The sequence below is a fragment of the Procambarus clarkii genome, chromosome 1 (assembly GCF_040958095.1).
Source record: "Procambarus clarkii isolate CNS0578487 chromosome 1, FALCON_Pclarkii_2.0, whole genome shotgun sequence".
Lineage (NCBI taxonomy): Eukaryota > Metazoa > Arthropoda > Malacostraca > Decapoda > Cambaridae > Procambarus > Procambarus clarkii.
In genome coordinates, this window is record NC_091150.1 from 46,034,867 (window position 1) to 46,058,630 (window position 23,764).

Genomic DNA, 23,764 nt, shown 5'->3' on the forward strand with positions numbered 1-23,764 from the left:
GCCGTTAGCTTTACTGTGTGCTTTTTCAATGAACCATGAGGGATAACCTCGTGGGATATGAGGGATACTGTACTTATATAAGAGTTTGACGTAATGGTTTGATGGACCTTTGACAAACTGCCGGCTTCCTGTCCTCGTCGAGGCCACTAGTCTTAGTGGCCCTCGGGTAAATCAGGTAAATATTCTAGTTTATTGGTGGTCTTAGGGCCTTAAACCAAGCACATTCTAAGGATGGTCTTTGAACTGCATAATTGGGTATGGGTTTGTATTTCCATACCCACATTTTATATATTAAACCAAACCTGTTTGATATCTCCCTCATGTCTGGCCAGTTTTTTCCATATCACTGGATAATTCTAAATTTTACGATAGTATGTTTGATCTTCACATTAAAAAAAAATGCCATCCTTTGGCTTTCCTCATCTCTCCAAACTCATTTTTTTTTTACCTGATAAACCCATATTTGTATGTATTGTGATTGTATTTGATCAACTTATGCCCCTTCCCCCCCCCCCCCCATAAACTGCTGTGTACTGCATGGTGTCCATTAATCAGTGACCATGTGCACTCTTCTGTTCAGTGTTTCTATCCTGGCATCTGTATCTATGTAGTTGTGACTATATATAATATTTACCACAATGAAAGTATTGTAATTAATAGTCATGTGGGACTCCTGTTATGGTGAATTTTTTTTTTAAATTTTACTGTCACCTTTATTTAGGGAAAAGTAGTTGTTTTGTTTTGGTTTTTATGTTGAGAAATATTAATATGAGAGTAGACTTTATAGATAATGGTTTACTAGTAAAGATTTTATCAAATCGGAAACAGAGCTTGCTTATAAGAAGAAAACCCCAGTGTTGAATGTAATGAAATTCCACTTTTTAGATGAGCCAGTTGGCTGCCTGAAACTATCTCACTGACATTGCTCCATGCAAATGGGTCACATCAGATGCAGGAGTTCAGTTTTATTTACCATGGACCAGAGCCAAAACCTGCCCCCTCCTCAGAGGCACAGAGCAAGTAATAGTTTTTCCTGGCTAGTGGCACTGGGAAAACATCCACAAAATCAGAGAGGCTTTACAGACAACTGGAGAAATAACAAAGACCTAAGCCTTGAAATTGCAAAGCAACTCTACAAACAATTCACACAGAACAAAGGAAACATTCAAAATTAGCTCAAAACTCTTAGTACTAAATGCCACCACTAGGCGACCCATCTGCTACGTATAGACATCTTCCTTGCTCAGTTCTGGAGCTGATGAACAGCCCACTGACAGACCAACTAACTTAATCGGGAGGGAGTCAGGGAACCACCAGGGCTCATCCAGAAAGAGGCATTTTATTACAATCAACGCTGGGTTTCTGGGAGAGCCCCTGGTGGCTTCCTGAAGCTAACTAACCACAGAGAACAAAAGTGGGACTTACCAGGGATAAGAGGTGGCATGCACAAGGATGAAGGAGAGAATCCAGGCCAAGAGATACTGCCCTAGGCAACACATGATTGACTGGGACCAGGGACATTAACCAAATACCAGTGCTCCAGAACCCGTTAGAAGGCCTAAACCCCCAAGCCCAAATATCAGCCCAGAATATGATGGAGATAATTGCAGCCAATGCAGCATACTAGTGAATGTCATGGACCCCAGGGTAGACTGTAGACTGGCTAGATTTGATGACACTATGGACAACCTGAAAAATAAGAGCCTTAGAAAAGGCAGAGCTGCAGAACCATGCACAGGTTCGAACACCAGTCTAGAAGTGCCGGAAATCATGGTTGGGCAGGCACCAATGAGACAGGAGGATCACCCTTCCCAAATACGACTTCAGAATGATGAGAACTCAGAGCAGCAACTGAACCGGGTGAAAAGGTAAATGCATCTCCACCTTGACTGGTCCAGTTGAAAGGCATCTATTGTGAGAGCCTTGCAATCAGATAGAGGAGCAACATAGGAGGGAAGACAAAAAAGCTGCAAATAGTGCAAAGGTACCAGAGGCATTGAAAGAGAAGCCGTCAAAAAGTCTCAAATGAAACCCAGCCAAATATGAACCTGAAATGGAACCAACTAGGATTTCTGCCAGTTCACCAGGAACCTGAAATTGGCGAAATGGGAAATATTCATTTTCCTCTCACTGGCTAGCTGTCATGTGGACCAACATGGAGCCCAAACCAACCAGTCATCAAGGTAGGGTAACACATGAACCCCAACAAGGTGTAGACAGGTGACAGTCACCACATGTGAACCTGGTAAAGACACAGGGAGCCAGATTTAAACAGATTGAAGTAGTAGGCCTGATGTCCCACCACAAAACCTAACCCGTTCCAGAGCCTGGGATGAATAGGAATATGCCAATATGCATCCTTGAGGTCCAAGAACACCATCCAAGCTCCACCCAAAGAACTAACGAAACTGATTACTACAAATTATTTACAAAAATTACACTTATTAATTAAATTACACTTAGTAATTAATTACTTATTAATTAATTACACTTAGGTAATTACCCTGTAAAACCAGGTGCACTTGTGCCAGGTGCACTTTTGCATTTGTGCATGTTTGAAAGTGTTTCCTATGGCCACAGGCCATGGATTTAATTCGTTAATTTAATTATATGTTTTAATGAACATTGTTTGGCATTTGTACTCAAATATGTGAAAGTTATAGGTTAATATGTGTTGAAATGAAGTCAAGAAAAAATAACCCCCAAAAAACACAAAATATAGGAACAATTATAATAATTATAATGATTTAGGGGATTTATTTAGGGTATATAAGTGATATAAGTGAAAAAGCCCTAATATGGTCCCTAATCATCAAAACAACCTAAAGAGACAAAATATAGTTTGAAATCAGAAAAAAATCAGCCAAAAAAATTAAAAGTCCCAAGTTTTGCGAGTTGACTGATTTATTTATTGACCAATTCCATTCTATCATCACATAGATTTGGAAACATATGCATTCTCAAGGATGTAAAGGTTACAACAAAATCAGATAATAAACAAAGGAAAAAAAAACTAAAATCTTAAAAAAAAAAAAAATCCCCCTAAAAAAAATATTTTGAGGACATTGATGAAAGTAACATATATTAGCATTGGACATTAGCCCCCAGTGGTGACCACCTCGTCCTTTGGCGCGGCTCATTCTCTCATTGTGACTACTGCACCTTTTAACCCCTCTCTCTCTGGGGGTTCTCAACGCCGCACTCGCACGATCCCTTCCCATACTAATACGTACCAAGCCTTGTTTGGTCCTGCTTCGTGGGCTAAGTACTTTGATCTCCTCCCTCTGGATTCTACACCTGATGATTTCTTACTCCATAAACACCGTGTTGATTCGGTGGATGTCTCTGTGTACGTTTAACCCCACCCGTTTAGGTACACGTATCATCACTGTTCCTTCACTGGATACAGCTGCCCGCTTAGCCGCATTGTCCTGCATTGGGGAGACCCCTGTTTGGGTCTCCAAAAACGCTCGGTTAAATGCCAGTGTTGGCACTGTTCTCCTCCCGCACCATATTACAACTGGTGTTAGGGACCTAAAGGACTGCCATGAGGATATTAAACATATCCTCGAAACCCAAGACCATCCTGTCCTCCAGGTGGATACGTTCACTCACCCCCTTCCCCTGTGGTCGCTGCCATCAGCCCCTTCGAGTTGTGAAAATCGCCTTCAATAGTAGGTCCCTTCCTCCCTTTATCATTCTTGATGGTGCCAGGTGCTCCATTTAGGAGTACATCCCCTCTCCTAGACTTTATAATAAGTGCTGGAAGTTCGGGCACGGTGCCCTCAAATGCACAAGTCTTGTTTCTCTATGCCCCATGCGTGGAGACGAAAACCACTCTTAAGACAGATTGCTCATCTCCTCAGGCTCACTGCCGCAATTGCGGTGAGGCCTACCCTACCTTCTCCCGTACGTGTATCCACTACAAGCTTGAGGAATCCGTTCTCAACTTGAAACACTGGGATCGTCTTGAATTTTCCTGAAGCGAGACGCCAAGTCTGCCGTCTCCACCCTTTCACTGGCGTATCTTATGCTCGCGTGTTGCATTCTACCTCTCCTCCTCCTTCCCACCTTCCTCAGTCCCGCGACTGTTTTCAGGCCTTGGACCCAGACACGCCCACCACCACCTCCCCTGTTCCTTTCCGTTCTGTCCCGGAAGGTCTCCCTCCTGATTCTTCTTCTGGAGTTTCCCACCTTCCTACCCTGTCCGCCATGTCTCTTGTGTCTTCTTTTCCTTCTTCCCGACCTTCCCCACAATCTCTTGACCCCTCCACGCTGCCTGTCTGTCCAGGCTGATGTCCATCATCCTCCCAGCAATCTTCATGTTGTTCACTCCCATTCTTCTCCTGCTGAGACCATTGAGTCTGTCGCCCAGTACGTTGTTGCTGGTACACCTGTCTCTTTGAGTCACAAACGTAAGCCTGGCCCCTCTCCTTCCTCCTCCCCAGTGGGTAAGAAAGCATTGCTTTTTTCCCGGCCCCCCCAACTCTGACTCTATCGCTACGTCCCCTCCCATTTCGGTGGTTGGGCCCCCTGTCCCAGCTATGGAGGTTTCTCTCTCCCCCGATTCCCTCTCGGTTATTGCCCTTGCTGAGGTGCACTCCCCGGTTTCTGCCCCCCCTCCTCCTGCTGTCCTTGACAGCCCCTCTCGGTTGTCTCCCCCCTCTTCCAGACCCCGTCCATCTACCTCTGGTCTATCCTCCTGTTCCCTTCCCTCCATCCTTACTCAGTTTACCCATGCCCTCTAACCCTGATTTTGCTGACCCTGATCCTGATCCTGATCTTGAGCTTATTTAATATGCTGTGTTCTTCTTTACCTTTGTTTCTTCATTGTTCTCTGTTGCTGTCCTTTCTCTTTTTGATGTCTATTCTTCAATGGAATATTCGTGGATTTTATGCCATCTTCCATGAACTCCAACTTCTGATTACACAGTTTTCACCACTTTGTGTTTGTCTCCAGGAGCCGATGCTTGGTGCTCGTCTTGGTCATTTTTGTGGTTATTCCTTTCTTTCTCTCCACCCCCCCCCCCCCAGCTCTTGCTGGGGCCCATAACTCTACTGGTCTCTTGATTTGTACTGATATTTCCTTCGTCCCCCCCCCCCCTACTGTTTCCATCGCCTATCCATTGTTCTGCTTCCCGTGTTTTTCATTATGGTATCAAATTGTGCGCAATTTAAAGGTGCTCGTTTTGAAACTATCCCAAAGTTGATCAGATAAAAAATGAATTTTCTACAAATATTTTATTGTTGGACTCAAATAGTGTCACGAGATAGGACTCAGAAGAAAAATTGGTGATGCATTAAGTGTTACGAGATAGGGAAAGTACTAAGATAAGTTTTTAAAACTTGCACAAATACTTTCCAATTCATTTTGCATAATCAACTAGGCAAATGCTCCAACTTTGTCAAAATGATCACAGTGTAACTTAAAAAACAAGAGAATCAAAATTAATTTTAAAATTAATATTGAAAACTTCAGATTTTCAATTCAGAATAAAAAATATGAACTCTCATTAATTGTTCATTTAATGTTATTATTCTCTCAGAATAGCATATGATCTTCATTTTAATTAAATTAGAATATAGGTTTTTAGTATAGTTTACTGTAAAAAAAATCGTCAATAGGACATTTGAAATATGTGGCAAATTTAGACCAAAAAAAAATTATAACTCCATATGTATAAAGTTTATGAAAAATCCATTCTGATGTGATTGTAGAACACACAGCTGAGCACACTGAGCCAATTAGGTGAGTACACAATATCTCAAAATAGTGAGAATCAGTTAATAACTGGAATTTTAGAAGCCACTCAAAGTTGAAACTCTGGTTTCAGAGATAATGGAAGTTGAAGTTATCGACAATGAATAAAGGTACAGTAGTTTTAATTTGTTAATTTAATTGTATGTTTTAATAAATATTGTTTGGCATTCGTACTCGAATATGTGAAAGTTGTGGGTTAATATGTGTTGAAATGAAATCAAGAAAAAATACCCCCCAGAAAAACACAAAATATAGGGATAATTATAATAAATATAATGATTTAGGGGATATATTTAGGGTATCCTTTACAAAAGTGAAAAAGCCCTAATATGGTCCCAAATCATCAAAACAACCTAAAGAGACAAAAAAATAGAGTTTGAAATCACAGAAAAAAATCGACCAAAAAAAATTAAAAGTCCAAAGTTTCGCTAGTGGTGACTGACATATTTGTTGACCAATTTCATTCTATCTTCACATAGTTATGAAATCATATGGATTCTCCAGGATGTAAAGGTTAAAACAATATCAGATAATAAACAAACGAGAAAAAATAACTAAAATCTTTAAAAAAAAAAAAAAAAAAAAATCCCCCCCCAAAAATATTTTTGGGACATTGATAAAAATAACATATATTAACATTGGACAATGTATTTATATGATATATAACAAAATAGATGATATTAACATGGTTATTCATTATGTTTTGTGTTATTATGTATTACTCGGCAATGATATAAAGCATATCCACTTTGTGGACACTTCTTACTATCATTCTTCTTCTTTTTTGAACATAGGACAGGTGCTTGCATTTCTTTATTACTGCATAATCCTTCAGTTACAGTTATTAGGAGCTGTTCTTATCAATAAAACGTTCTTATTTTTCAAAAATTCGTCTAAAGTTAATTTCTAAAAATATTTTTATGAGAGTTTCACGACACTGAAGCCAATAAGTTGGAGATTCATTTAACATTTTTAAGTTATTTTTACATAATTCAAATATTTTTTTATGTTAATCCCCCTAAATTTGCGGTAATGTGTGCGGTATAAGGGTTAAGGTTCTGTCACATACTTCTTGAGGAGCGGATAGGCGCACGCTCCTCTCGTTGTATTCTTCTTCTCATACTTTCTAAACTCGATTATGGTTGCCCTGCTTACTCTTCTGCTTCTCCTTCTGCTCTTCGCCGTCTTGATCCTTTACACCATACTGGGTTACGCCTTAGCTCTGGTGCCTTTCGTTCAACTCCTATCCTCAGCTTGTATGTTGGCACTGACTTCCTGTCTCTCCAAGACCGCCGAGATTGCTACTGTCTTTGCTACCTTGCGCAGTCTTTACAACACCCTCACTCTCGCCTGTGTCGTGCTTTGACTTTTTCCCCTCCTGTAGTTCCTGTTCCCTTTCACTACTTCCCACTTTCTGTCCGGTTGTCTCACCTGCAGCATTCTCTTTCGGTTAGTATAACTGATATTTCTCGTGTTGTTCCGTCATTGCCGCCGTGGAAGGTCCCCCTTCCTCATTATTGCAAATCCCTGACCCACATCACTAAAGCTATTACCCCTCCTACGGTTCTGAAACGCCTTTTTCTTGAACACTTCTCTTCACATTCCCGCTCGGTTTCCATCTTCACCGATAGGTCTAAGTCTGCAGACGGTGTAGGCTACTGTTGTTTTCCTGACTACACCTATCTGTGTCGCCTGCCTTCAGAAACTAGCATCTTCACGGCAGAACTTTATGCTATTCTCTATGTTCTTTGTCTCCTGCTTTCTTGCTTTCAATCCTCCTTTGTGGTTGTAGTTGACTCTCGCAGCACCCTCATGGCTTTGGAGTCCTTTAATCCAGTCCATCCAATGGTCATCGAGATTCAACATTGGCTGTTTCTTATCTCCAGTAGATTTAAGACAGTTGAGTTTTGCTGGGTTCCCAGCCATATTGGTGTGTCTTTAAATGAGTGTGCGGACACTGCCGCTAAGGAAGCTATCCCCACTTGTCCCATCTCCCGTAAAGGGTAAAGGTATTCCTTATTCCGACTTTTACCCAGTTATTCATTCCTCCATCCTTGCCCGTTGGCAGAGTTGTTGATCTTCTGTTACTGGTAACAAACTGCGTACTCTTAAGGATAGTGTGTCCCTGTGACTTTCCTCCTACCACCGAAACCATCGATGGGAAACAGCTCTGGCGAGGCTGCATATTGCCCATACGCACTTAACTCATGGACACTTAATGGAGCATCGCCCTGTTCCTTATTGTCCTAACTGCACTGTCCCTCTTACAGATGTGCATACCCTTGTTGAATGTCTTGACTTCCAGGACGAGCATGTGTCTTGCTTTCCGACCATTCCCCACAGCCACTTTTCCCTCGATAGAATTCTAGGTGAATCAGATACTTTTGATATCGTTTGCCTTATGCATATCTGTTCTCTTATTTTTTTTTTTTTTTTTTGAGATATATACAAGAGTTGTTACATTCTTGTACAGCCACTAGTACGCGTAGCGTTTCGGGCAGGTCCCTTGAATACGACCCCCACGAAGAATCGTTGTTACAACCAAGTACCCATTTTACTGTTGAGTTAAACAGAGGCTACAGTTAAGGATTTGCGCCCAGTAAATCCTCCCCGGCCAGGATACAAACTCATGGCAAAGCGCTCACGGAATGCCAGGCGAGTGTCTTACCACTACACCACGGAGACTGGTGGTCTTATTGGCATTGGCTTATTGGCACCCTCAGTGATATTTAGTGCCCTCTGATTATTCCGCACATTTGATGGTGCTACATAGCCTTCCCGGCTTGATGCCTTCTTTGATAATTAACTACTTACTTACTCATAGACCGGTAATGTTCATTGTCTACATAAATGACCTACCAGAAGGAATACAGAATTATATGAACATGTTTACTGATGTTCCTAAAATACTAGGGAAGATAAGAAACTTAGATGATTGTCATGCCCTTCAAGGAGACCAGGACAAAATAAGTGTATGGAGCACCACTTGGCAAATGGAATTTAATGTTAATAAATGCCATATTTTGGAATATGGAATAAGAGAATATAGACCACATACAACCTATTAATTATATGAAAAAAATTTAAAAAATTCTGATAAAGAAAGTGATCTAGAAAGATCTAGATCTTTATGTGGTCCTCACCAGAGGACCACATAAAGAACATTGTGCAAGGAGCCTATACTATGCTTCCCAATTTCAGAATTGCTTTTAAATACATGGATGGTGAAATAATAAAGAAATTATTCACGACCTTTGTGAGACCAAAACTGGAATATGCAGCATTTGTATGGTGCCCATATCTTAAAGAGCACATCAACAATCTGGAAAAGGTGTAAAGACATGCAACTAAATAGCTCCCGGAACTGAAAGACAAGAGCTACGAGGAGAGGTCAGAGGCACTAAATATGCCCCTGAAGAGAAAGAGCTTCTGGAAGCCATTTGTGGGCTTCCTCAGAAAGGCTAAGGATGAGGTCACTGAAGTGAATGTGTTCTGAGGTCAGCCTATATAACTCATGTAGGCTGTAGCATTACAGTGAATATTGCTTTAATGTTACATACGTTTGTTAATTTGTAATAATAAAATCCAATTATAAATATAATTAAAACTGATTGTTAGGAATTAAATTGCAGGAGTATATCAAATCTACAACTTGTATGATCTTAGATTTAACCTTGGGTTATTTTTGCCCGTAATTTGTAGTTCCTTTAGTATTTAATTATTTAGCTGAATTATGGCACATTTATATTTTAAAGAAATAACCTTCAATCTTTGTACACTTTCCACGTTTCTAATTACTCAGAAATGTTTGTAATTAGAGAAGTAAGCGAGCATTGCTGTAGTTTTACTGCACAGCTAGATCTTCATATATCATTTCAGGAGTGACGCTTACTGAATGCTCTAGTGGAGAGGAGAAGCCTACCTTGCCACTGTGGACAGGTAAAGTTTGTTTTAAAAGCAAATTCTTAGTTCACTTGCAAATTTTGCTAATAGTTCTTCTGTGCTTTGTCTGGCAACCAGTATCATAATTTGAATTAATTTACCTATAATATTAGCTTATCTTTACTTCCAGCATATAATTTGTGCTGCATGAGTAACATACTATACTGTGATTTGTGGCAATTTAAATTTGTTGTGTATATTGAACACTGCACATTAATTTTGATATTTAATATACTATATGATGACTAAACCAAACACCAGAAGTGTGATGGTACTGGTTCTCCACAGTACTACAGTATTTAGTGTACATGATTTGGGGAATACAATAGATGGGTTTCTTTATGTGGAGAACCCCTCCGGTTTCCCGGAGCTTCTAGGGCTGTTATGTATGTGTTAGACCGTGGCATCAGTCAATTCAATTGGAGTTCTTGCCTACAGTGGTCGGTTAAGACGAGCAGCTTAAGATGTTATATTAGACTGGGACATTAGCTAAGGAGTTCAGACCTACCAGGGACCAGCGCCAGAACCTGGCCCCTTCAGAGAGGTTTCAAGGAACAATGGCCCTGGAAAACCCCCCATGTGGTTGGGGTTTTCCTTATCTGCCATCGACCGGGGTTTGTACCCAGAAAGGTAGGCATAACAAAACAAAACCCCACATGGTAAAAACTAAAACAAAAAAACGAACAGAGAGATAGAAACTCCCTACAGTCCCAAGGAAACAAGCAAACAAGCAAACATCACACTTTACTGCTGCGCTGAGCGTCCGTGCAGCCCTCCCCGCCCCGAGAGGGGGGGGGAGCTCCAGACCTACTGCGCCGGCTGCCTAGCATCAGTTCGTAAGCTAATGTCAACCGGGAAAGACGCTTCTCTGGCCTCAGTTTCCTAGGCAGTGTTTGCCTTGTGTGGCATTCACTGCCGTGTGTTGTGTTGTGCGGTGGCCAGGAGTACCTCATCAGTGCCGGAGCTGCATGCGCTTAGTGGCTTACTTCCCTAAGCGCCCTGTGAGTACTGCCCCTGCGTGACAGGGTTAACTTCCCTGGGGCATTCGGGAACCATTCCCGTAGAGCTTCTTGCTGCTCGGCATTTGCCTTGCCCTTGGGGCCAGCTGGGGCTTGGGGCCCTTGTTTGCCCCTGGGTAGGGACTGGTATTGTGCTGGTTAGGGCGTCAAGGTGTTGCGCGACCTGCCACCTAAGCGGCGAACGGTTCCTGTTGCCTCTGGAGACAGTGTACTTTTGCGGGAGTTTAATTTTGTTTTTATTTTATTTTGCCTGGTGGGGGTCTACCTAGTGTGGCAATAGTTCCACTGGTATTGTTTGGTGGCCCTCTGCTAGGCCCCCGTGATTGTGCACGTCGCAGGGGTTTTCAGTGTTATACTCTACCCCTTGTTAATTTTGGGTGTTTAACCGGTTAGCAACACCTTGCCCGGGCTTCCCATAGTTGTTACTCCTACGGGCCCTGGGAAACCCCTGTCGGGGCTCGGTGGGCCATTGAATGTGTCTTCCGGGTCCCAACCCGTCTTGTACGGGATCGTTGGTTGCTGTGCCCTTGTCTCCGGGTGACAGTCGCCACTTTTACCTCCGTCATGCTGCCTGTTGGGTCACTGACACCTTGACCTGGAGTCTTGCGAGTTGTGTTCTCTGCTTGTTCTCCAGTACTCTCCTGATGTTATTACTGTTCAGAGTACAGGCGGCATCCGTATTGCAAGCTAGGTTAGGTTGCTGCAACACGCTAGGTTGGTTTCCCACTCGGATGCCCCGGGACCGCCCCATTTTTTGTTAGGTGCTGTTTGCCCCTTTCCCTCCCTGTTCCCGGCTCCGGACCGTCTGCGGGTTTCGGGGTCGGGGCGGGGTTTAGTTGGGGCCGAGACTCGGGCGGTTTTTAGGGGCTGCCCCGTTCGGGTTGGGGACGGAGGTTTTCGAGCCTGTTCCTCCCGCCAAGGCTTCTGGGTCTTAGCAGTGGCCTTTTCTTGCTGCCTTTCCCATGGACTCTTCCTTTTCTTTAAGGGCAGAGGGCTTGGAGGACGGCTCTGCCCTGGGGCCTCTGTTGCGGGTTCCTGGGGCTGTGGGGGATGCCTGCTAGCTTTTCTGGGGCAGTTTGCCCATGCCTGGGTTTTCTGCTTCAGGGTGGACTTTTTCGCCCATCCAGTCTGCTTGCTTCCCACTTTTGCTGGAGTGTTTTCGTATCTTTTGCGTCAGTCACAGCCCTCTGTTCTGGTGGCCATTTTCTTCTGCCGGTTTCCCGGCGTGGCCACCAGGGCGGCGTTGCGGTTTGTTTACGTGCGCCTGGGTGTGTGAGCGAGCGTCTTGGGTGAGTTTTCAACCTTTTTCAGAGGGTTTTATTCTCCTGTTGTTGTTTCTTTGCTTCTCTGGTGTTTTCTGCCCGTTTCCTGTTCCTCTGGGAACGTTTGAGTGTTGATTTTACACCGGGTTTTCCGTTTTGTCTGTTTTGGGTCTGGGCCCTTGAGTTTGGGCTCAGTGTCCCTGTCTGTTATGCTTGCTCCCACACCTTGTCCCTCGGTTTTCAGTCTGTTTTGACCGTTTCCCTGGGGGTTCTGTCTGGGGCTGTGCTTTGCCTTTCTGTGTTGTATCTCCGAAAGGAAATGTGGCGGTTTGGGCTCCCCCTGGTTCGATTCCGGGTTTCTTTGGGTTCTTTGGTTTCGTTCTGGAGGCTTCTTCCTCTTGGGCCCCCTTTGTGGGTTCAGGGGGCTTTGTTTCCTCATGTGAGACCCGGTTCTGCCTTCTGGGGTTCTGGGGTCTTCCTGGCTTGCAAACTGATCTTTTTGGGCCTTGGCACGTGTTGTGGCTGTGCTGGGACTTTGGGGTTTTGTTGTCGAGGTGGGCCTTTTGATGCAGTTTTGTGCCTTCTTTGCCTGGCCGGCGTGGTGCTCTCTGCCCACAGGTCGGTGGCTTGTAATTTTCTTTTCACGTGTATTTGTGTGTGTACACATGTGCATGTACATGTGTACACTGTGTTTGTGTGCACATGTGTGTAATTACCTAAGTGTAGTTACAGGATGAGAGCTACGCTCGTGGTGTCCCGTCTTCCCAGCACTCTTTGTCATATAACGCTTTGAAACTACTGACAGTCTTGGCCTCCACCAACTTCTCCCCTAACTTGTTCCAACCGTCTACCACTCTGTTTGCGAAAGTGAATTTTCATATATTTCTTCGGCATCTGTGTTTAGCTAGTTTATATCTGTGACCTCTTGTTCTTAAAGTTCCAGGTCTCGGGAAATCTTCCCTATCGATTTTATCAATTCCTGTTACTATTTTGTATGTAGTGATCATATCACCTCTTTTTCTTCTGTCTTCTAGTTTTGGCATATTTAATGCCTCTAACCTCTCCTCGTAGCTCTTGCCCTTCAGTTCTGGGAGTCACTTAGTAGCATGTCTTTGCACCTTTTCCAGTTTGTTGATGTGCTTCTTAAGACATGGGCACCACACAACTGCTGCATATTCTAGCTTTGGCCTAACAAAAGTCATGAACAATTTCTTTAGTATATCGCCATCCATGTATTTAAAAGCAATTCTGAAGTTAGAAAGCGTGGCATAGGCTCCTCACACAATATTCTTTATGTGGTAGTCAGGTGATAGTTTTCTATCTAGAACCACCCCTAGATCTCTTTCTTTATCAGAATTCTGTAAAGATTTCTCACATAATATATAGGTTGTGTGGGGTCTATGTTCTCCTATTCCACATTCCATAACATGGCATTTATTAACATTAAATTCCATTTGCCAAGTGGCGCTCCATGTACTTATTTTATCCAGGTCTTCTTGAAGGGCATGACAATCATCTAAGTTTCTTATCCTTCCTATTATCTTAGCATCATCAGCAAACATGTTCATATAATTCTGTATACCAACTGGTAGATCATTTATGTAGACAATAAACATCACTGGTGCAAGAACTGAACCCTGTGGTACTCCACTTGTGACATTTCTCCAGTCCGATATATTGCCTCTGATCACAGCCCTCATTGTTCTATCAGTTAGAAAATTTTTCATCCATGTTAGAAGCGTACCTGTCACTCCTCCAATATTTTCCAGTTTCCAGAACAACCTCTTATGTGGAACTCTTATGTCGAAAGCCTTTTTTAGGTTCAGATAGATGCAGTCAACCCAACCATCTCTTTCCTGTAATATCTCTGTTGCTCGATCATAGAAACTGAGTAAATTCGATACACAGGATCTTCCAGATCAAAAACCATACTGTCTGTCTGATATTATATCATTTCTCTCCAGGTGTTCTACCCATTTAGATTTAATTATTTTTCCAATATTTTGACTATTACACTTGTCAATGATACCAGTCTATAATTAAGGGGGTCTTCCCTGCTTCCACTTTTGTAGATTGGAACTATGTTAGCCTGTTTCCACACATCAGCTACAATTCCTGTAAACAGGGATGCCTGAAAATTCAGTTGAAGAGGAATGCTGAGCTCAGGTGCACATTCTCTCAGAACCCATGGTGAAACTCCATCTGGACCAACTGCTTTGTTTTTATTTAGGTCCTTGAGCATTTTTTCCGCTTCGTCTCTAGACACCTCTATGTGCTCTATGATGTTCTCTGGAATTCTTATTGTATCTAGTTCCCTGAAGATTTCATTTTGTACAAACACACTTTGGAACTTTTCGTTTAATGTTTCACACATTTCCTTTTCATTTTCTGTGAATCTATTTCCCATTTTCAACCTCTGAATATTATGCTTTACCTGCAATTTGTTGTTTATGAATTTTTAGAATAGACCTGGTTCTGTTTTACATTTGTCTGCAATCCCTTTTTCAAAATTTCTTTCTGCCCCTCTCCTCACTGCCGTGTAGTTGTTTCTCGCATCTTTGTATCGCTGGTATGTTTTGGGGTTCGGCCTCTCCCTGTATTGATTCCATTTTTGTGTCTTTTGGTCTCTGGCCCTCTCGTCAGAGGTATGAGTAACATACCTTGTGTGTATGTGTATATGTATGTGTAGGTGTATATACATAATTTATATGTATATATGTGTACTGGATGTATACTTTTTCTTTCAGAAGGGGCTCTGTTCCCTTCTCTGTTGACAGGGCGCTGGGGGAGCAGCTTGCTCTGCTAACTCTCGCATGGTCCTGCAGCTAGTGGGCGCTTTTGGTTGTCTTCCGGCCTCTGGTGGCGGCGGTGGACGGCTTCTCCCCCTTTGGGGGGTTCAGGGCTGGCGGGGTGGGCTTCTTCCCCTGCGCTTCGTTGTCATCTTCGTGGGTGCATTGGACGTGATCGATCCGCCCCATCCTTCTGGGGTTCCCGTCTGCTTTATGCGACATGGGCCCATCGAATCTGGTTCTTCTGAACTTCTTCATTCTGCGCCCTGGATTCTATGCCCTCATCGGAGGACAGTTGTCTCCTGTCCGGGTTCTGTTGGGGTCGGGTGCCTGGATGGTGGCCCTGGACCTCCAGGTCAATTCTTGACACATTCCTCTCCAGTTTTCCGGGACTGGCACTGTTGGTGGTGGGGGATTTACGCATCTTTACCGGATCTTGGTGCCCTGTCTGAGTCTGCTTGGGATTCGGTGTCTGGCCTACCTCGACGACTGGCTGGTGTGGGCTCCCAGTCGGTCCGCTTGTCTGCTCGCCAGGGGTGTGGTTCTTTCCAGATCGCCAGGTTTGGTTTCCTAGTGATCTGGAGGCCGTTCCATTTGTTTCTGTCCCGGGTTCGAACCTGGCTGGGTCTTGTTTAGGGCTCTTGGGCCACTCCTTGTCATTCTCTCCAGTCGTGTTGCTGCAGCTTAAGTCCCACCTTCAGATGTTCATGAGGGGGTCCTGGGTGGCTTGGCGGTTGCTCGAGCAGTTGTGCATGAGTCTGAACTTCGACGTGCTGGTCTGCCCGCAGGGTCGGGTTTGGCTTCGGTGTCTGTTTGGTTCCTTCGGAGACTCCCCTTTCGCCTCTCTTGCAATTGTTGGGTTCGTTCTTCCGGGGATCTTGTGTTGGTGCTGCGTCACCAACTTCCTCTTTGGGTTTTTCGGGGTTCTATGCCTTGGCACCTCCTTGAGCCTTCGCTCGATGTGTTCACGAACGGGTCATCTCTCGGCTATGGCTTTGTGACCAGTGCTCACCAAGTCGGCTGGGAATGGTGCAGTCTGTCCATCCGTCGGGCTAACAGCACGGTTCGGGAGTTCGTGGCTGTCTGGTTTGCGCTTCAGAGGGTTTGGGTCACTCAGTGCTCTCCCATTCAGCTCCATTCGGACTGTTTTCTGGCGGTTCTTTGCCGGAACCACAGGGTTTCTCTTAGGTGTTTGACCTTTGGGGTTGGTACCTTAGAGTGGCTTGTTTACTGGATTCTCAGGGTTTGGCTGACTGTGAGGTTCATGTCCGGGATGTGTCCTGCATCCTGGCGGACAGCTGTCTCGGTTCATTCCTCTGTTCGTGGATTGGCCAGTCGTCGCCGACTTGTTTCGTTGGCTCTGCCGGACGTATGGACTCCTGGCCATGGACGTCTTCGAGTCGGTGTGGTCTAGGCGTCACCCATTTTATGTGGCGCCCTTACCCGCCTGCGAGGCATTCACAGTGGATGCCTTTCGGCAGGACTGGTCGAGGTGGGGGTACCTGTTCCTCTTCTCCTGGCCCAGCTGTTGCTTCGGGTTCTGGCTCGGTTGGAGCCCATTCCCATGAGAGTAGTCTTTATGGTCCCTTGGTGGCCAGCCCAGCTTTATTTTCAGACGTTGCTTGATAGGTGTCCAAACCTTGGGCCGTTTTCCTGCGGCTCCGTTTTTTTTGGCAGGTCGAACCTGTCCTGTACGTGACTGGTTCGGCCTTCTCTTCAGGTCTGGTATTTTGACGCGGGTATCACCATCTCTGTGGTGATCAGGTGGCTTTGTTGTGGTGTCCCATCTGCGAACTTCGTCTCGGCGACAGTATGACGTTTCCTGGTGTTTCTATGCACTTTTTCTTGCTCTTCGTAGGTTGTCTTCTCTTTCGCATCGGGTTGTTTTGTCCTTTCTTAGGTTTTCAGGACTACAGTTTTGATGTTTCTTACTGTCTCCTCATTTTGTGTGGTGCTGGCAGAGCCGCTCCGGCTTGCGTTCGGGGTGAACGTCACATCTGCCCCGTTTCGTACGCTTTCTCGTGTTTTATTTCACCTCCGGCCTGCTCATGCGTCGCCTGAGCCGTCCTGTTCCTTGATCAAGGTGCCTTCTTATCATCTCCTCAGTTTGTGGTAGCCCCTTTGGTTCAGGTTTCTGCTCTTTGGTACTGGAGGTAGGTTTGTATGTTTGCAGCCTTTCTCCGTCCTTCTGGCGACGGTCGAGACGGCTGTTTTCTGGAGGGGTTCTTGGGTTATTGATGCATGATTGGTTCGGCCGGGGGTGCGTCCTGTATTGTCCGGTTGCGCTTTTTTTGCCGTTACCTGCGTACCGTGTCTGGGGATGCGCTTTGGGTTGATCCGGTTTCCCTCGTTCTCTGTTTCAGGGCTCAGGTCTCCCAGGTCGTCCTCAGAGTTTTTAAGTCTTCCAGCCTGCGGTCTGTCCTTGCGCGCATGCTGTTCGGACATTTGCAGCTTTTGCTGCTGTGTTGGTGACGTCTAAGGCTCATTTTGGGCGCAGGGATTTGAAGGTTGCACAGGTTCTTAGCCGCCCATTCTTTATGCGCGTCTGCTCCTGTGCGTTTATGTTGCCTTGGTTCGCAGGTCGCAGCCTGTTGTCTCGGCTTCGCGTTGCGGAGTTTGTAGCGGCCGCCTCCTGGGTCAGCCCTTTCTTTTCCTTCTCTTTGGGTATGAAGCTCCAGGGAGTCGTTGGGGCTCCCCACAGAAAACCAGCGTTGAATGTAATGAAACGCCATTTTCTGGGTGAGCCCCGGAGGCTCCCTGGCAACCCTCCCTCCCACCAGTCGGTGGTTTTTTCGTGTTGGTTGAAGCTTAGCTTCTGAACTGATGCTAGGCAGCCAGCGTGGTAGGTCCGGGTCTCCCCCCTCCCCTCTCGGGGCGGGAGGGTTGCGCGGATGATCGGCACGGCAGTAAAGTGTGATGTTTGCTTGTTTGCTTGTTTCCTTGGGATTGTAGGGAGTTTCTACCTCTGTGTTCGGTTTTTGTTTTAGTTTTTACCATGTGGGGTTTTGTTTTGTTATGCCTACCTTTCTGGGTGCAAACCCCAGTCGATGGCAGATAAGGGAAAACCCCAACCACAAGGGGGTTTTCCAGGGCCATTGCTCCCTGAAACCTCTCTGAAGAGGCCAGGTTCTGGTGCTGGTCCCTGGTAGGTCTGAACTCCTTTGCTAATGCCCCGGTCTAATATAACATACATTAGCCCGATAAGCTCCAGGGAGCCTCCGGGGCTCACCCAGAAAATGGCGTTTCATTACATTCAACGCTGGTTTTTTTATATGTCTTTGGGGAAAATGACTCCTTACCAATTGAAATAGGAAATGGCATAGTGATGGTATTGAAATTTGTTTTAGTGAAAAAAATTTAATATTTCAAGTATAATTGAGTTTTGTTTAATGTAATTTCACCACAGATGGGATTGGCTGTGAGCGGAGAAGTACCACCTGCCATGGACGTGATGCACCAAACAGAGCATCGTGGCCTGCAGCTTCTACACTGCTGTAAGTGTGCTCTTGAACTATATTTACATAGTTTACATTCATACTTTATCATTACTCAAAATCTCACTCCTATGGGCTGAGGATACTGAATTATATTACTTAACAGTATCTCTCTCTTTGGACACCGATCATGTCCATTTTTTTCTCTTGAGTCCTAGCCGTGGACAGGACTCGAGTCCAATACAAAAATATTTGTATAAAAATCATTTTTTATCCGATCGACCTTGGGATAGTTTCAAAATAAGCGCCTTTAGAATGCATACAATTTGATACCAAAATGAAATATGTAACATGAAACTTGATGTCAAAACACTTGAAAGATTATAAATACTTTTTGGGTCTAAATTTTAAATTTTAAAATATTTATTAAAATTCTATTTATTATGCTATTATTATGGGACTAGTTTTAAAATGTGCGCCTTTATATTGCGAACAATTTGATCTCAAAATGAGCGATGTAACATGAAAATTGATGTCAGAACACTGGAAAGATATAAATAATTTTGATGATGAACGTCTAAAATTAAAATATTTGTTAAAATTCCAGTTATTGCTCTATTTTTCTGAGACTAATTTTAAAATGTGCGCCTTTATATTACGAACAATTTGATACCAAAACAAGCGATGTAACATGAAAATTGATGTTATCAAACTGAATGAGTATACACATTAGGTTGTGGTGTGCAGATTGGTGCTCGTTCATGGGTAATTTTAGGCTTTGCTGCGGAGAGTCTCGCCAGGCTTTTGGACATTATATGCATATACATCTGCAGGGAATTTAGTTGCGAACACAATGATACCAAAACGAACGACGTAGCATGAGAATTAAGATGAGAAAACGGAAACGAGTATACACATTTTACTGATTTTGAGCGCTCACGGGTAACTTTTCCGACTTTAGGCTTTGCTGTGGGGAGTCTTGCCAGGTTTTTGGACATTATATGCATATACATTTGCAGGGAATTTAATTGCAAACACAATGATACCAAAACGAACGACGTAGCACGAGAAATAAGGTAAAGAAAACTGAAACGAGTATACACATTTAGGCGTCGCCGCACACTCGCCTGCACCATTAGCCCCGTGACGTCAAAGTTTGCAGTGCTCTCGTGGCGCGCGCAATAGTGTTAATTGCTGTTTCTGAAGTGAGCCCCATCGGCTCCTTGAAACTAATGGACTCATATCCATTAAATTATTCTAGAGTATCAGTTAATTGGAGTTCTTTGCCTACTGGGAACCCACAAGCTAGAACCTGATTCCCTCAGAGAGGCGCAGGGAGCAGTGGCTTATGAACACTCCACTTTCTGAGAGTATAGTCGTGTCTGCCATCGAACCGGGGGGGGGAGGGGATCATCCAGAAAAGTAGGAGAGCCATTACAAACCCCAACTGGTAAAACATTGCAACTCAAAACCGAACAGAGCCCAAGAACTCCCCCCAAGAGGGATTTAGTTCGTGGCTCTGCTGTGCTTGTTGCTTCGGATAGCTCCTCTGCCGAGTTCTTGGGACTAACATCTGTATGCTGTTCATGTTCAGGGAGTGTCCAACGTTTTGGCTGGCGGTCTGTTTCGCTTTCTTCCTGTTTCCATGGAATGGACTGTCAGTGCCAGTTCATCTTCATCGGCACCCAGATGTCGACCTCTGCATGACTGCGTGGTCTCGGCATCTGCCTCTTTACGCAGCGCTGTTCCCCAACTGCAAAGTCCTTGCGGTGGATGCATTTCGGCTGAACTGATCGAAGTGGGGGGGTACATTTACCTCTTTTCCCCCAGTCTGGCTATTACCAGCACCAGTGGTCTGGCTATTACCCTGGTGCTGGCACTGCTGGAGTCTTAAAGGCAGGGAGAGTGATTCTTCTGGCTCCTTGGTAGCTAGACCAGCCTTGGTTTCAGGCACTGCTTGTTCTGTGTCTGAACCCGGGAGTCTTCCACTGCTCTGCCTCTTTTGGAGAGTCCGGCAGGTGACGTACCTCGCTGGTGTGAGCTTCTCTTCTGCTTTTCGTGTCTGGAGTTTTTGACATATCTTTATCGCCATTTGTATGTCGATCAGGTGGCTGGTTTGATGGTGTCCCACCTGTGGTTTTCTTCCTAATATCAGTATGAGGTTTCCAGGCAGTCCTTTCATCATTTTCTTTCCCTTTGTTGCCTTCTTTCTGTTTCAGAGCATGTTGTTCAGTCCTTTCTTTCTTGGTTTTCCTCGATAGGCATCTGATTCCTAATACTGTTGCTTCTTATCATCTAGCATTGGCAAAGCTGCTTATGCCTGCGTTCGGGGTGGACGTTACTTCAGACCCATTTCACAAGCATTCTCATGCTTTGTTTCATCTCTGCACTGCACCTGCCTGGTCTTTAGACCAGTTTCTTTCTGTTCTTTCTTCATCACAGTATAGTGTTTGTTTTTTATTTCCTTGGCTTCCGGTTGTCAGATGGGTGAACTTCATGCTCTCCTCCAGCACTGGGGTTTTTGTTCCTTTGGTCCTGGCATTCATTTTGTTAGTTTTCAGCCAGCACTTTTTTTTTTATTTTTTATTTTTGGTGATGAATGAGATGGCGGGCTTCTGGAGGGGGTCCTTTTGTTGTGGAGGAGGTTGGGGGGTACATCATGCACTTTGTTTGGTGGTGGCTTTAACCCCTCTTTGGCACTGCTGCTAATAGCCAACAACACCACTGTGCATAAGAAATTTAAAAAAAAAAAATTCTTCCAAGCTTGTTAAAATAATTTTTTTTTTTTAAACCCAAAATCGCTTTTTGGGTTTTTGGACATAAAAATAATTATTATATATATCACACAATGGGTCCCAAGAAAGTCAGTGGTAAGGTTCAACCTAAGAATAATCTCAGTAGTGTAGTGGTAAGACACTCGCCTGGCGTTCCGCGAGCACTATGTCATGAGTTTGTATCCTGGCCGGGGAGGATTTACTGGGCGCAAATCCTTAACTGTAGCCTCTGTTTAACTCAACAGTAAAATGTGTACTTGGATGAAAAAACGATTCTTCGCGGCGGGGATCGTATTCCAGGGACATGCCCGAAACGCTACATGTTCTAGTGGCTGTACAAAAATGTAACAACTCTTGTATATAATCTCAAAAAAAAAAAAAATGGTTGTGAGTAGAGGCAGTAGCGGACGTTCCTACCTCATTAAGAAAATGTGTGAAGTATGGGAAGAACTGGAAAGTTTTGTTGAACAAACTCGCCCAGATAAAGCTGAAAGCAGGCCGTTGCATTGACCTTTTGAATGACAATGTGATGTCTCACTACAGACAAGAGTTAAAATGTAGGGAAAACAAGTGACTTTAGACATGCTTAATAAGACAAGCAAGCAAGCAGTGAGCCACAACCAGGTCCTAGTGGTACTCCTTCAAAATGTAGAAGAGAGAATACCCCAGAAAAGTCATCATTGCCTGATGTTATAATGGAAGAGGACTCCCCTTTCAAACAGTAGCACCTCTCCTCCTCCCCTCTCCCTCACCGTCTTCCATACGCCTTCCTCAATAAAGGTAAGATATACATACTGTATTGTAGGTAGTACAAAGAGTGATATTCGGTATAAAATGAATTTTTTAGTTAATGTTTTTGGGGATGTGGAACGGATTAATACAGTTTACATTATTTCTTATGGGAAAATAGTTTCAAATAACAAATTTTTGAGTTACGACCCGTCTCTGGGAATGGATAAAATTTGTAAGTGGAGGTACCACTGTACAAGTATTTATGTAATAAAATGTTTGAAGCATCGCTATACTCAAAAATATGGTGTGCATATTAGTGATTCAATTATTATGTTAATGAAACAATAACAAAATATTTTTGGTGTTATTACACTATACTGTATACACACGTTATATATAAGTATCTACATACAGTATTATGTTTACCATATCTGTACACCTAAGCTGGAATGGTATCCATACAGCATAGCGGCCACTATACACTCACTGCATGATAAGTCACATGGCAACCAGCAGATGACGGCACTTCCCTCACCAAAATGGCTCCTCCCAGCATACTGTTTGTGCTGTTATTACACTATATACACAAGTTATATATAAGTATCTACATTTGTGTTCACCATAACGAACCACTAAGTTGGTATGGTGAGTCCAAACAATACCAGTGGCCGTCACTCAGCAGCCAGTTGGCGCCACTTCCCTACCTCACCAAGATTCCTCCTCCCACCATACTACTCGTATCGCTATTTCTCAGCACAATGCTGCTATTATCAGAATCCTGGTCACAAAATCCTGTAAATGAATAATTTTCCACAAGTTTTTTTGTAAAGAACCATGACAAGTCATTTCAAGATTCTTAGTTGGATCAAACAAAGGCAGTGTGCTGTGGCTAGCACTGTGAACATCTTGAACAGCATTGTGTTCACTGATATCTGAACATTGTTCAGTCTTTATCACAGTCAGGCTCTTCTGTAATACTATCATCGCTAAATAATAGCAGTTACATATATATTTTTTTTTAATTTTTCGGCAATGCTGTGGTCACAAGCTGAACAGCGGTGCTGTTAGCTCATGCTGCGTGCGCCAGCCTTGGTTGCTCACTCGGTACTGAGGCCTTCACACCCGGCAATGTCCTGCGCTTTTGCGGAATATTGATGCGGTTCAGCTTCATGTGCAGGTTCCTTCCCTGTCGGCTGTGCTTGTGGCTGAGGACTTACGAGCTCGTAGCTTTTTAGCTTCGGTCCTGTGTTTCTTTTCCCTCCTGGAACTGTCCTCGGATTGGCTTGCGGAGGATGTTGAGGTACTTGGGGCCGTTCCTGGGTCTGGCGCCTTATTCTCGGTTGCTCGTGCGTCGTCTGCTCTTTTGAAGCTGTTTGTGGCGATCCTGCGAGAGGCGTTGCTGCGGTTTTTCACTGCGCGTTTCGCGTGTTGACAGGCTATACTTGCTTCCTCCTTGGAATCCGCTTGGACCTTGCTTCTTAGCTTGTCTTCTCCTTTTTGTCCTCTGCTTTTTGAGGCCTCTGCGGTTGAGCGTTATATTCAGGCGGCGGCTTCCAATTGCCGTCCTATGTCTGAATTGTTGGTGCCGTCGGCCCTGGCACTGGCAGGGTCGGCTCTGGCACGACCCCGCTGGGATCATGCCAGAGTCGACCCCGACCCTTCATCGAGGTCGGCCTCAGGTGTCGAGTTTGGTGCCGGTGCCACCTGCGGTCCCGCCCGGTCAGCACGGTGTTCGCTCTGTGCGCAGATCAGGTTCTCGTACGGGACAGCGGCCTTTTCGTGGTTCACCCCATTGACGTGGCAGTGGGGGGGGGGGGAGGCTTGCTCTGTTCGCTCACGCCTGGTCTCACGATTTGTGGGCTTTTCGGGTCATTTCACTCGGCCTGCAGTGGCGTTGGGGTGGCTCCTCCTCCTTTGGGGGGTTCAGGGCTGACGGGGCAGGCTTCCTCTCCTGCGCTCTGTCGAGTCATCTTGGGTGTGGTCGAAACGACGCCGTCTCTCAGGTGGGTTTCCCGCCTGTTCCCAGTTCCAAAACAGGACTGTGCGGACCT

The 23,764-nt window shown here is 44.6% G+C and overlaps 1 protein-coding gene across 2 annotated transcripts in view; it reads left to right on the forward strand.

Annotated features, from left to right (window-relative positions):
• LOC123774478 (probable serine/threonine-protein kinase yakA) overlaps positions 1 to 23,764 on the forward strand; it is a 139,485-nt gene that overhangs the window by 88,756 nt on the left and 26,965 nt on the right. For both annotated transcript variants that reach the window (XM_069306308.1, XM_045768848.2), the window contains 2 exons: positions 9,641 to 9,700; positions 18,180 to 18,267. In XM_069306308.1, the coding sequence (XP_069162409.1) occupies positions 9,641 to 9,700; positions 18,180 to 18,267 (148 nt within the window). The remainder of the gene's footprint in view (positions 1 to 9,640; positions 9,701 to 18,179; positions 18,268 to 23,764) is intronic.